General features: G+C 35.7%; 1 protein-coding gene across 2 annotated transcripts in view; it reads right to left on the bottom strand.

The window, feature by feature from the left end:
* Positions 1-1,016: 1,016 nt before the first annotated feature.
* The window catches only part of LOC121375051 (tubulin polyglutamylase TTLL7-like), a 45,229-nt gene continuing 32,043 nt past the window's right edge, over positions 1,017-14,202 (bottom strand). The window contains exons 15-18 of one of the 2 annotated variants that reach the window (XM_041502266.1): positions 10,382-10,462; positions 8,786-8,946; positions 8,029-8,217; positions 1,017-5,188 (exon numbers count right to left, since the gene is read on the bottom strand). In XM_041502266.1, the coding sequence (XP_041358200.1) occupies positions 5,083-5,188; positions 8,029-8,217; positions 8,786-8,946; positions 10,382-10,462 (537 nt within the window). In that variant the 3' untranslated portion in view covers positions 1,017-5,082. Of the gene's footprint in view, positions 5,189-8,028; positions 8,218-8,785; positions 8,947-10,381; positions 10,463-13,288; positions 13,833-14,202 lie in introns of those variants that run through there. The other variant, XM_041502268.1, reaches the window with a different exon arrangement.

The following is a 14,202-nucleotide window of genomic DNA, read 5'->3' as shown; positions in this document are numbered from 1 at the left end:
ATTCATAATTTGGTCTTAAACCTGTTCAAAATATGTCTGAATGTTAACTTCAATATTGCCATGCAGTTTTTCATATAGTTTGTAATACTCAGGACATTTGAAATTCATCGACTCACTATGCTTAGTCAGATGCCAATTTTTTTTTTTTTTTGGTGGAATACATTCACCAGTAACCCAGCTTTAAAGTAAAAGCAGTGATATAGTCCAGAATTATTTTCAAATATTTTTTAAAATTATGTGGAACATTCACCTTGATCAGACATTTGCCCTGTTAAAAATAAATAGGGTGCCTACACTCAAACGTGCCCTACAGGCACACCCACCAACAGATTGCCCGCAGACAAGCTGATTTGAACAGGTCTATGGATAGGCTTCAAAGATATACTCATCTTGAAAAATCCCAGGGGGGGGGGGGGGGCTATAGTGAGCCCACAGTCTATATATAGCTGTCGGTAAAGTGTTCACATAAGGTGGGTCCGTTTTCACCCCACCCCAGCCAGTGCCCCCGGGGGGGGGGCCACACACAAACCATTTGTTTATCTTTATATAGTTTGACAAATATACATTTTCATCCTCGAAGGGGAAGCACAGTCCTTCCCATCCCCAGTCTCACTGGTTACTATGGGTCTGAGCAGGGAGAGGTTTGGAGGGCCTAAACACCCCTGCTCCAAACATTTTTTATTTTGTCAATGTATCTTCCGGGGAAACATGACCTACCCCCCCCCCCCCCCCATAAAACTTCATTTGTTAATAGTCAAGACCCCCTACACAATGATCTGCACACACACCTGCTTAGATCTGCATATATCACACACACAGGCCAAAACTAATTTTGCATTACCTACGGTACTTGTTTGTTTGCACATTAAATTTAGGACATTATTTACATAGACATAACTGTTTACAACACAATTAAATTTTCAATTCTCAGAAGTCTGTCACCTCAGCCCTCATTTAACAAAAATTTTAACTTTAAAACAACAAAAAGACTCCACCAAAAACAACACAAACAATACTTTTTTTTTAACAAATATTTTATTTCTTACTGTTTAACATATTTACTATGGTTCTGCCTTTGCTAGGTCTGTAGAGAAAATAAAAAATTAACAGTTACAAATTATTTGGTTACACATCTTCTAAACAAGATAACAAATATTTTCACAGATGAAGACATCTTAAAGTTGTGCTCCAACATAAATGCTTCTCTTCCTTCCAAAAATATAAATATAAATACATGTATACATAATTACTTCTTAAAACCATAGAGGTCATTCATAATCAAAAGTTTCAATAAAAAAAATATCCCTTAAAATGTTATTTAAGTTTTTAGGAGGGCAGGGGTAGCAAAAAAGAATATGCTGGGTAATTTAAAAAAGAAAGAAAAGCCAATTATTGTGAATGGCCCCTTACACAGTTATCATTACGGACGTCTGTATTCTCTGTGTAATAAAGGAGCTCCTATACCAATCACCGATTTGTTTTTCAAGTACTTGAGTCTAGTTACTCTGTGCTTCTGATCACCAGTAGCACAATCACATACTTTATACTTTATAGTGGCAGATCTGAGACCCCTCCCTAAATTTTGCGACAGTTCTTTTTATTATTTTAATTTTTTACATTGGAGAATCCGAGGAATCCCTTTGGGAATGTTTGTGGCCTTGGGCCACATGTCACTGCCCCCCACCCCACCCACTTAAATGAATGTGACAAGACCATACAGCAAATAAATAAATAAAATTATATAGTCGTTTGAAGCTCACCCGAATGTGACCATCTTTTAAAAGAGGAACAAGGCAATTGATAGAGATCAGCTCATTGAAAAGGCTTGATGGATGACCTCAAAGGTTCACGTTGTGTCTCATACAACATATTATTCTATTTACAAATACATGTAATAGTAAATAATTATTACACTTTGGTAGCAGTTTCTTAATAACAGCCAAATGAGTAAGATAATATAATAAATAATAAATTATAAACACTTGCTGACATTCCAGTCACCAAAAATGAAATGCCACGAGTTACACTAAAATTCAAATTAAGTGTACATTGAATATATGGGTTAATAAATAAAAAAAAGAGTAAAAAACTTTTTATTTTGGGGGTATGGTTATTAATTTAGTATAAACTCGTAAGATGTCATTTTAATGTCACCTTCAGACCTTTCATCCCTTCAATGAAATAAATACAAAAACGTCCCAATAAATAGACATCACATGAAAGAGACATATGTAGATTTTAAACTATTTGGTTATAATTTTATCACAGCAAATCTTCATATGTAACAGTGATGCTAAAATCTTGGACTAGATTTAAAAGTGAGGAAAAAATAGAAATAACCGAAATTCCCATGACTAGGTTTACAGGGGCTTAGCGTGATCTGGACCTGGGGAGTTCGAATATGAACCAAGTGGACCTTTTTCTATTTTGTTTTTGCACCACCAGAAACTTCATATGTATAAACCTGTATGTTTTAGTTCTGAAAGCGGACTATTTGCTTCATCCGAACCCCCCGAATCCCCCTAGCCTATGCCCCTGGTTTACATCCTTTTTGCCTGCAATGATATTATTTTTTAAAACAAAGAATTAAACCTTTTCCAAGAAGGTATCCATAATTTAAACATTCAATTTCCTTTCAAAAATTACCAACACATAAAAAAGATTAAGTAAAATGTTATAATTCTCAAATAAAAATTTATAGATTAAGAAAAGGTGTAAATCACCCACCCTTATATAAAATGGAGTTAAAAATATAATAAAATCCAACATGAAGGAAAAAAGCAAATAAATTATAACACGTACAAAACAAGGTAACATGTATACATGTATTTTAAAGCACGTTTGCAAAAAATATCTGTATATTAATTTTAACCCTTAATTTAGTAATTAATTTTTCGCAATAACATTTTAATGTATTCATTAGCTGGTTGTTGAAATCTATTAACCATGTCTGACAATTATTGCAGATAAACAAAATTTTAAAGGAATCAGTTTTACAGGACAATTATGTAAAACAACTAATTCATGTGATACAGGTCTTCCTATGGGCAGATAAGAGGAGTATGCACCTCTCCTCCCCACCTCCTACCCTGAAACTATATATCGTTTTTGACCAATATGTAGATTTATTACACACCAGTGTAAGATATTACTCATGTCATAACAATTACTCAATATCTAACTTGTGTAATATTGTCACATGCAGACTGGCAGGGTCATTTCTTAATTTGAATGACGTCAGTATTCGAATGATGTCACTTTGCATCTCCCTTCAATAATATAAACTGGGTGCATGACGCGTCTTTGTTCTAAATGCCAGAATACATTGAGTGCAAAATTGCTGTTAAAAATGTTTTGTTCAGAGATTATTAACATATCTAACCATGTTTGTAAAAAATAGTATAATTTAAAAGTGTACCATTACAAAACATGGCCATGAATTGAAATGACGATAAGATGGGCCATTATATTTGGGCGCATTGTGTACAAAGCTAAAACTATGTCGTCAACCTGTTACTCTTTTTTTTACGGCCCTATGTATAAAATGTCAGCATCACAACTAGTCAGTCCCATTCACTCGGCACAATCTTTGCTGGTCTGATATACAATTCAGTCATTATTGTGAATTTCAAAACCTCATTACCTAACAATTAATGCAAGCTTCGCACCAAAATCTAAACTGTACATCGATGACATCTTGTTGCTCACTGTGATGTCGTTTAAATTTTTGTGTGACATAGACAACTTGCTGACCCAATTCGTAGAAAAAAAACCTTGTAGTAGTTATCGACATCTGCTTACTTCTGTGTTGTGGCTTGTTTACAGTTGGTTTGTAATATATAAAATATTAAACTAGCTTGCCTGTCATACCATTTTTATGAAACTCGTGAACAGTGTTGGTATCTGACTTGCTTTTGCTCGTCAGATACCAAAACTGTTCACTCATGGTATGACAAGTTGATGCATATAATCATGAACATAATCTCAACTTTTATACTGTTAATTAGATTAGTCTTTCTATATTTAATTTATTTTTCTGATTAGCTTTTAAGTTCTCAGCTACTACTTGCATCACACATCACATCAAATCTGACCAGCAATATCACAGAATATGCCACTTCAGTTGTGCTTTTGTTACAAATTTATATTTTTACTAAGACAGTAATAAAATACAATTGGAGAGTAACCAATAATCACCAACAGATTATTAAATCATCCGACAGCTGTTTTCATCCACTATAGGGAACTTCTCATGGTTTATGATAATGTACATGCTACTTTATTATGTTACCTGAAGTAACATTTGTTAAACATTTTACAGGTGCAGTCTATTTGTTACAATGTGTGGGATTACTATAATTTTATAATTACTACAGATACACTTATTATAGTCATTACAACTACATAATAATAATTGTATATAATATATAATTATATTACAAATTTTTAATTCTTAATATTGATCAAATTATAGGTCTCCAATAATATTTTAGACCAATAGTTTAACAAAAGGTAACTGCTTTCATGTACTGACTGCCCTATTTCTTTTTCATAACATCATCAAGATACACACTAGACTTCTAAATGGTTTAATATGAACCACTATTTTATCTTCATTTTTTTTTTAATATGAAAAATACCTAAATTCATTGAAGTCGACCATATGAAAATCAACCTTTTCAGTTGTAATTTAACAAAGGTTTTGGTTTTGCTGGTTTCCATATCTGTTTTAAAAAATAGAAAACTTACGACCTACCTACAATGTACCTGGTAGAAATATGGGTCAGATAACAGCAAATAGAAAATTTTATAATGGTGATCCAGACCATGTTTTAAATGTTTAAAACATGAGTTGATTTTTTTAATTTGTATTTTCTCAAGTTTGGACCAGTCTATAGCAATTGGGGAAAATGTCATTTGTTAGAGGTCTGGTAAAGTTGAAAAGGAAAATAAAATGTTATTTGTATTTTGATAAGCATATTATTTGAAGTTTATTTCTCAGTTTGTGTGTTTATTGCAGTGCTGTTTTGTTATTAGTTTGTAGAGGGTAATCATTGTGTTGTTTCTAACGCTGGGTGCTGGTCACGTGCCCAGTCCCTCAGCCCGTGTTTGATAGAGTTTTGAGTAGCGTTGACTGAAAGTCTGAGGGTTCCAGTTAGAGGTCTTCGCATCTCTTGCAGTGCCGTATCTGCAAATTAAAACAAATACAATTAACTTATTTTTAAAACGAACAAACTAAATGATTTCTAGACAGACAGACAGACTTACATACTGATTTACTGACTTAATGCACCCATCAAATTAAAAAAAATAATGATAACATATTTATTTTCTTCAGTGTAGTCTGACAATGACTGCATTTAAAAATATACATATTATATATATTATTTAATTATATGTAGTTCATCCAATCCTAATGCTCTCTACTTTAATACTGTATGTTGTATGTGTCATTCAACACTGTCTACACCTGTATGCACTTCACTGAATACAATATAGGCTATAGTTGATGAGTTATCAAAGACAAAATAATGACCCAAAATACAATGTATTTATGTTTAATTTATCCAGAAAAGTACATTATTCAACCAGCTCCATAGTATCAGGGAGGTACATGATACGCCTGTCAGGAATTTGATGGAAAACCATACATATTAATGAATATGTTACGGGTATGATTCAATTTTAATTATGTGAATACACACAAATTATTTGATTTATTTGTATCACAGTGATCTAGAAATTGTATGTGACAAACCACCATCCCAAGTTGTTCCTACATGTGAGGTTTGATGGTCATGTATGCATCTGTATGCAAGATATGGTCTGGACAAGATTTAACTGTTCTGTGCAGTAGACAATGAAAAGTAGGTCACAGTGACCTAGTAATAGTACACGACACACCATCATCCCAAGTTGTTCCTACATGTAAGGTTTGATGGTCCTGTATGCATCTGTATGCAAGATATGGTCCAGACAAGAAAACGTTAACAGACAGACGGATGGACGTATAGATGGACAACACCATACCATAATATGACCCATTATAGACGGGCATATAAAAATCAGTTTGTTTATTTTTAGTTATTTCATGTAAAATTTCGGTAAAGTGGCTTATGGTGGTGAGTGTTAGCTGAAGAGACACATATAAATAGTGTATGTTTCAAGTCAGATAATCAGTGTGACTCTGCCTTTAGTACAAACAGTGTATATTTCAAGTCACATCACCTGGGCAACTCTGCTTTTAAATTCCACCCAGAATTAATTTTTAAATTTTAAAAACATTTTGATTTGTATATGAAGTTGTAAATTATACTGTCTTCATTTTTATATTCAATTGTATTTTTTCCACAGCTCTTTATATTTAATATTAACAATCACTTTTATATACTTAACTGTGTTTAACACCCAATAATTGATATGTATTTTTGTGCTGGGGTATCGTTAAATATTCATTTATGCATTCGTTCATTCAATCATTGTTTCAAGTCATATAATCTGCATGACTCTGCCTTTAGTACAAAAAGTGTATATTTCAAGTTACATCATCTGCACAATTCTGCCTTCAGTATAAATAGTGTATATTTCAAGTTACATAATCTGCACGATTCTGCCTTCAATACAAATAGTGTATATTTTAAGTTACGTAATCGGCACAATTCTACCTTCAGTACAAATAGTGTATATTTCAAGTTACATAATCTGCACAATTCTACCTTCAGTACAAATAGGCCTAGTGTATATTTTAAGTTACATAATCTGCACGATTCTGCCTTCAGTACAAATAGTGTATATTTCAAGTCACATAAATCTGCACGATTCTGCCTTCAGTACAAATAGTGTATATCTCAAGTCACATAAATCTGCACGATTCTGCCTTCAGTACAAATAGTGTATATTTCAAGTTATGTAATCTGCACAATTCTGCCTTCAGTAAAAATAGTGTATATTTCAAGTTACGTAATCTGCACGATTCTGCCTTCAGTACAAATAGTGTATATTTCAAGTTACTAATCTGCACAATTCTGCCTTCAGTACAAATAGTGTATATTTCAAGTTACATAATCTGCACAATTCTACCTTTAGTACATATAGTGTATAGTTTAAGTCACATAATCTGCAAAACTCTGCCTTTGGTACAAATAGTGTAGATTTCAAGTCCCATAAATCTGCAAAATTCTGCCTTCAGTACAAATAGTGTAGATTTCAAGTCACATAAATCTGCACAACTCTGCCTTTAGTAGGTTAACTGCTGTGCTAGCCAGCCATTAACAGTGACAAGCTACAATTTGTCATCAGACCATGGGGTAAATCAAACACTTACGAGTTCGGGTTCGAGTTAAAGTCACATAACCTGCATGACTCTGCCTTTAGTACAAAAAGTGTATATTTCAAGTTACATCATCTGCACAATTCTGCCTTCAGTATAAATAGTGTATATTTCAAGTTACATAATCTGCACGATTCTGCCTTCAATACAAATAGTGTATATTTTAAGTTACGTAATCTGCACAATTCTATCTTCAGTACAAATAGTGTATATTTCAAGTTACATAATCTGCACAATTCTACCTTCAGTACAAATAGGCCTAGTGTATATTTTAAGTTACATAATCTGCACGATTCTGCCTTCAGTACAAATAGTGTATATTTCAAGTCACATAAATCTGCACGATTCTGCCTTCAGTACAAATAGTGTATATCTCAAGTCACATAAATCTGCACGATTCTGCCTTCAGTACAAATAGTGTATATTTCAAGTTATGTAATCTGCACAATTCTGCCTTCAGTAAAAATAGTGTATATTTCAAGTTACATAATCTGCAAAACTTTGCCTTTAGTACAAATAGTGTAGATTTCAAGTCACATAAATCTGCAAAATTCTGCCTTCAGTACAAATAGTGTAGATTTCAAGTCACATAAATCTGCACAACTCTGCCTTTAGTAGGTTAACTGCTGTGCTAGCCAGCCATTAACAGTGACAAGCTACAGTTTGTCATCAGACCATGGGGTAAATCAAACACTTACGAGTTCGGGTTCGAGTTACTGTCTTCGGCCTCACCGGGGCGTTGCTGCATCGACCCTTTGGCCTCTGCTGCGAACTGGTAGACGATGAGCAGACAATCGCGACACAATTGCACGATGCGGCGACAGCAGTTCATCTCGCACTCGCTGATGGTCTCTGAACTCTTGCTGAATATTGTTTCCCAGGAGTTGCTGGGAAAAAGGAGGAAAAACATAATAATAAAGATCACTACAAAACTTTATTGGCAGTGTTACACAGCAACTGACCTATAAAATGACCCAACAACATACTGACTGACAATATATGCATCTCATTTGTGCTGAAAAGTACTTTATTCAATCAGATGCCTTTTAATCATATCCCACTTGTTACGGTTGACAGCAGTTATTTGATGTACCTATGTTTTGGCTTTGTAACCAATAAATATAACATATCTTATCATAATTTTACTTTATATCCATATTTCGTAAATGAATTAATTTTTCAATTAAGATATTGTTTTAAAAAACAGTGAGATGCATTTGTAATCCTTAAACAAAAATATTTTAACAGCAATTTTGCATTAAAAGTTCTCCAGCATTCTGAAAAGTAGAGGACAGTAAGAAAGAAAAATAGGGGCACCTAACAGCGATTTCAAACCCCATCCCCTGCCCGGGTCCAGCACATACAAATGATGTGTATGTAGCCATAGAAACCAAAATCCCCTCACAGAACAGTTTTAAGTTAACAAATCTCCACTGTATCGTCCAGTCGACATACCCTGTTGCTGAAAAGCAGTTCCAAAGCCCCTGGCCGTGACTCCAGAGTAGTCGGTTGAAGACTCGACTGAAGATCCTGTACAAACGTAGGTCCTCCGCATCGGTACAGCGCCAGATACGTTGTAAAACAGCCTTCACATTGGAGCGGACAATATCTGTGACCTACAAACGATAAATTAAAAACAAATACAAAAGACACAATAAACATTGACTGACCATAACTCTGTATACCAAATGTTAGTCTGATGCATCTGCCATCAACTGAGGCATTGGATTTAGCTCAGTCGGTTGAGTGCTTGCCTGAGGTGCTTGTGTCGCAGGACAGAACCACCTCAGTGGATCCATTCGACTGATTGGGTTTTTCTCATTCCAACCAGTGCATCACAACTGGTCAAGGAAGGAAGGAAATGGTTTATTTAACGACACATTCAACACATTTTATTTACGGTTATATGACATCAGATATATGATTAAGGACCACACAGATATTGAGAGAGGAAACCGGCTGTCGCCACTTCATAGGCTACTCTTTTTGAATAGCAGCAAGGGATCTTTTATATGCACCATCTCACAGACAGGATAGTACATACCATGGCCTTTGTTACACCAGTTGTGGAGCACTGGCTGGAACGAGTAATAGCCCAATGGGTCCACCGACGGGGATCGATCCCAGACCGACCGTGCATCAAGCAAACGCTTTACCATTGGGCTATGTCCCGCCCCTTACATCTGGTCAAAGGCCGTGGTATGTGCTTTCCTGTTTGTGGGAAAGTGCATATAAAAGATCCCTTGCGGGTTTCCTTTGATGACTATGAGTCAGAATTCCCAAATGTTTGACATCCAATAGCCAATGACTAATTAATCTTTGTGCTCCAATGGTGTCGTTAAACAAAACAAACTTTTCTGCCATCAACTGAAATTGACAAATTCAATTCAGTTGATGGCAGATCTATTGGACAAGCCAAAGGTTGGTCCAGAGAATATACTGTTTAAAAAACTTTCATTATTATTCATTTTCCAAACTGACTAGCAACTACCATTTAACATTTTAGAATTATGTAGCTATCTCTAAAACTTGCAGAGCAAATTTTGATGAGATTCTGAACATAATGTTCACTGTGGTCTCTTGGTTCTTCCCATATGAGAGCATGCGGTATAGGAGACATAGCATTGTAATTGTGTTACAACATTGGTTCAACAAGCATTCTGAGAGTACTGTTAAAACATTACATAGCCCAACCATTTTTTTTAATCTCCAAAGTTCAAGTCATAACTCTGACAAAAATGAGGAAATTTCCATGAAGTTAACATTAATATGTAACTCTACATGATAAAGCCATACTACAATTACAATTCAAGATCTTGACGTATTGTGGAGTAAAAGTCTGGAAAACTGTATGTGGGACAGACTGGCAGACAGAGGCAAAACCTATAGTTGGAATGGTAAGGGAATAATGACATGCTTGGTGAGACAGACTAAAGTTGAAACTTATCTATTCTCATTATTATGACATCACAGAAGTATTAATTCATTCATATGCATGCAACATTTCATTAACTATATACATGTTTATCAAACACCTGAAAATTTTCTTACCTTCCTTCTCTTTATGGAGTCCAGTTTTACTAACCAATAAGATGCAATGCGTGGTTTGTGAAATTTCCAGTTTTCATTCAGCTAAAATAACATAATAAAAATCATTTAACCAACTAGTCAGGTCAGAATTGGTTTCCCGAGAATACAAATACATGTACATGTAAATGAAAAGAAATAGGGTGTACAAGGTTTAACAAAATTCAACAATTTACACAATTTATCAACAACATAGAATGAATAAATGGATGGACTGATGTATGAATGGATGGATGGACAGATGGATGAATGAACGAATGAATGTTTAATGACACATCAATATAATCAAGATATGAGCCCTTTCCATAATGGTAGTGACTCACTATAGATCTACATCCTCCACCGTGGCATGCATTCTGACATACATACTCAACAAAATAAGTAAGGACTAAGATATTTCCGGCATTTTTCTTTCAATATGCAGTTTCTGTCAGAGGGTAAAATGGGTATGGCACCATACCCAAATTTGTTTGCAGATTTAATTTTTTTAACATAACTTTTTGACCAAATTAATTACTCTTATCATTACTGTATGATTTTCTTAACCTTAAGCCTAAACTTAACCCATTTTCTTTATGGGGAGGTCCTCCATACCCTCTGTTAACTGTGTGCCATACCCAAAAATTTCTTTCTGACATGAAAACTGATATGGTATACAAAAAATAATGATACAGCTTCTTCTGTTGTGAGGTGTCAATATTTTAGCATGTTATTAAATTTACCGATTTTAAACAACAATTTACAGCAAACAAAATGATCGGTATCGTTATGAACATGTAACGAATCGTAACCAAATGCGTATTTCGGTAGTTTTTATAAATATATAAACAGCACATAGTGTGCCAGATTTTCGCATTTATCACAGGTCAAATTTTAGTAAAACAATGTTTAGAAGTAATTTGTTATCAAAACATGCTGCTAAAAAAAAAATGATATTAGCAAAGAATTACTAAAAGTCTACTGCCCTTAATATACTACTCAAAATTTTTTAACAGTCAGACGATATTTTCGACATTATTTTCTGAATGTCAATTATATTAGCTAGACCATAATGTCACCCATGGTATTGTTCCATTTTGACGAAAGTGGGTCTAAGCAACCCATAGATGAATTAAAATCCACTGTCATTGACACTGTCGACTAGTTCTAATGGCGAAAACATGCTTACATTTGCACGTAAATTAGGGCGAAAGCGAAAGGTCTGCTAAGTACCCATAACTTGCTTTTTCACAAAGCGCTTCATTTGCACGCTTTGCATGTGTATTCCATGTTCCCAATGCTGAATTTCCGTATAATTGGAGCTTGCGTTCGTGTACGGTGCACACTCCAAATTCGACAATGGTACGACGTCAACTGACTATCGAAGATCGAGGAAGGGCTATTGCTTGGCTTCAGGATGGCAATACGCAAAGAAATGTTGCTCTGAGACTTGGTGTCAGTCAGAGTGTCGTTGGCCGACTGTGGCAACGGTACCAAGCAACGAATTCTGTTTGAAATCGTCCACGTTCGGGAAGACCCCGAAGCACTACAAATAGAGAGGACCGCTACATCACCAATATGGCTCTACGTCAACGCACAACCACTGCACACCAATTACGTGACAATCTGCGGACTGCGACTGGATCTCGAGTGTCTGATCAAACCATATGCAATCGTCTGAGAGCCAATAATCTACGCTGCCGTCGCCAGGCTGTTCGACTATCACTCCTACCACGTCACAGAACGGCCAGACGTCACTGGTGCACACTTCATCTGCGGTGGCAACGTGTTCAGTGGGGTCGAGTGATGTTCACTGACGAGTCCAGGTTTAGTCTCCAGTTCAACGACGGTCGGGTTCGTGTCTACAGACGTCCTGGGGAGCTCTTCGCTGACGTTAACGTTAGACAATGTCACCGGTTCGGTGGTGGCAGCGTCATGGTGTGGGGCGGCATCTCTATCCACCACAGGACCCCCCTCTATGTGGTGGATGGCAATCTGAATGGAATCCGCTATCTGAATGAGATTATCCAGCCGTTGGTTCTCCCAGGCCTTCAGCAGATTGGCGGCTGGGCAGTTCTGCAGGATGACAATGCCAGACCCCACCACGCCAGGGTGGTAACGGACTTTCTCAGACAACAAGGTATCGCCAGGATGGATTGGCCAGCATATTCGCCTGACTTGGCCCCAATAGAGCACGCCTGGGACGAATTAGGCAGGAGAGTTCGGGATAACCATGCCCCTCCGGCCAACCTTCATGATCTGGGTCAACTTCTTATGGCAGAGTGGCAGGCCATTCCCCAAGAGTTCTTCAGACGTCTGATCAACAGCATGAGGCAACGATGTGTCGAGTGTATTCGTGCCAGGGGTGGATTCACACACTATTAAACGAATGTTCTAATGTGTAAAATCCATGTTTGACAACCTTCAACTTTGACAGCATGTCATGTGACTTTCTTGTATACAGTGACGTTTATTTGTGTTTTTTTGTAAATATGGAACAATAAATAAAAAGTTTGGTGTAGTTTACATCATCAATCTAATACACTCTGAAACTTATTTGGTTATAAATTTTTGACCCTTAAATTCTTTTGAGTAGTATACATTTTGTTGAGTATAGAGTCATATCAGACAAATGGCCTCATCACCACATGGTATGTAATAAAGCAACTGTATTTTCTTTCTTCCATTATTATACACCTTTATGCAGATCTGTGCTCTTCATCATGGTACATTCACAGTGTATCCACAGAAAAATTCTACACATACAATTTGAGTTTAATAATAATATATACTAAGCTAACATAACCAGCTAGTATAAATAAAGGAAACATATATCAATTATCATGTTATCAAGAACTATATTCTATGAAGAAACAATAATCAACAGTTTAGGACATTTTTCACAGATTTTATTACATATTTTTGTTCTGCATATTAGTGATATAATGATTAATAATAATTAATTTTTAAATTAAGTCTGGACAAAGCTCCAAAAAGTTACTGTTTACTATAACTCACCTAACTCATGAAATTCTACTAAGGCTCGCTTCCCTAATTAAATAAATGACCCCAAATTAAAGTTTTAAAATGCCCCACCCTGTACCCAACTGGAATTATAGGATGGGTTACAGCAAACCAGTTTCAGTAAAGAAATGTCTTCTCCATCATCACAGATTCACCGCAGAATATTAAATAGATCATCATAACAATTTCAACGGCAAAATCCAACTTCTTCAAGGTTATGGACAGTAAAATGATATAATGTAACTCTTTTGAATGCTTCAAATTCATGAACCGAATTCGGACATGATTTGCAGCAAAGTTACATTATGAAGTTGCTCAGGCTGCAACTGTATTAAGTCCAATACATAATGATTCACTCTTCTGTTTGCTGTTCAAGCGAAATCTTCAAATATCAAGATTTCATTCTTCATACCTGAAAATAAACATCCTAGTGATTTTGAGTATGAACAGAGTGAAAACAACAAACTGTAGACTGTGTTTGTTAACTTTCTTAAGAAAATAATTTTTTTGATAGGATTTTTTGTTCTCCAAATAAAGTTTGCCTAAACCAAGGCCGTAGCTAGCAGGGTGGGGGGGGGGGGGGGGGGGGGGGGGGGGGGGGGGGGGGGGGGGGGGGGGGAGGAAAAATCCAGAAAGAATTATTGAAACTTAAAGAAAATTCTTTTCTTAACCATTTAAGGAGTTATAGACTATTAAGTACTCAGTTGCCCCACCCCCCTCCAAACAAAAAATCCTAGCTACGGCCCTGCAAACAATAAATAGCTTTTTTCAGATTTTTTATT

Source organism: Gigantopelta aegis, chromosome 6 (genome assembly GCF_016097555.1).
Source record: "Gigantopelta aegis isolate Gae_Host chromosome 6, Gae_host_genome, whole genome shotgun sequence".
Lineage (NCBI taxonomy): Eukaryota > Metazoa > Mollusca > Gastropoda > Neomphalida > Peltospiridae > Gigantopelta > Gigantopelta aegis.
This window is presented reverse-complemented; position numbering and strand designations above follow the sequence as displayed.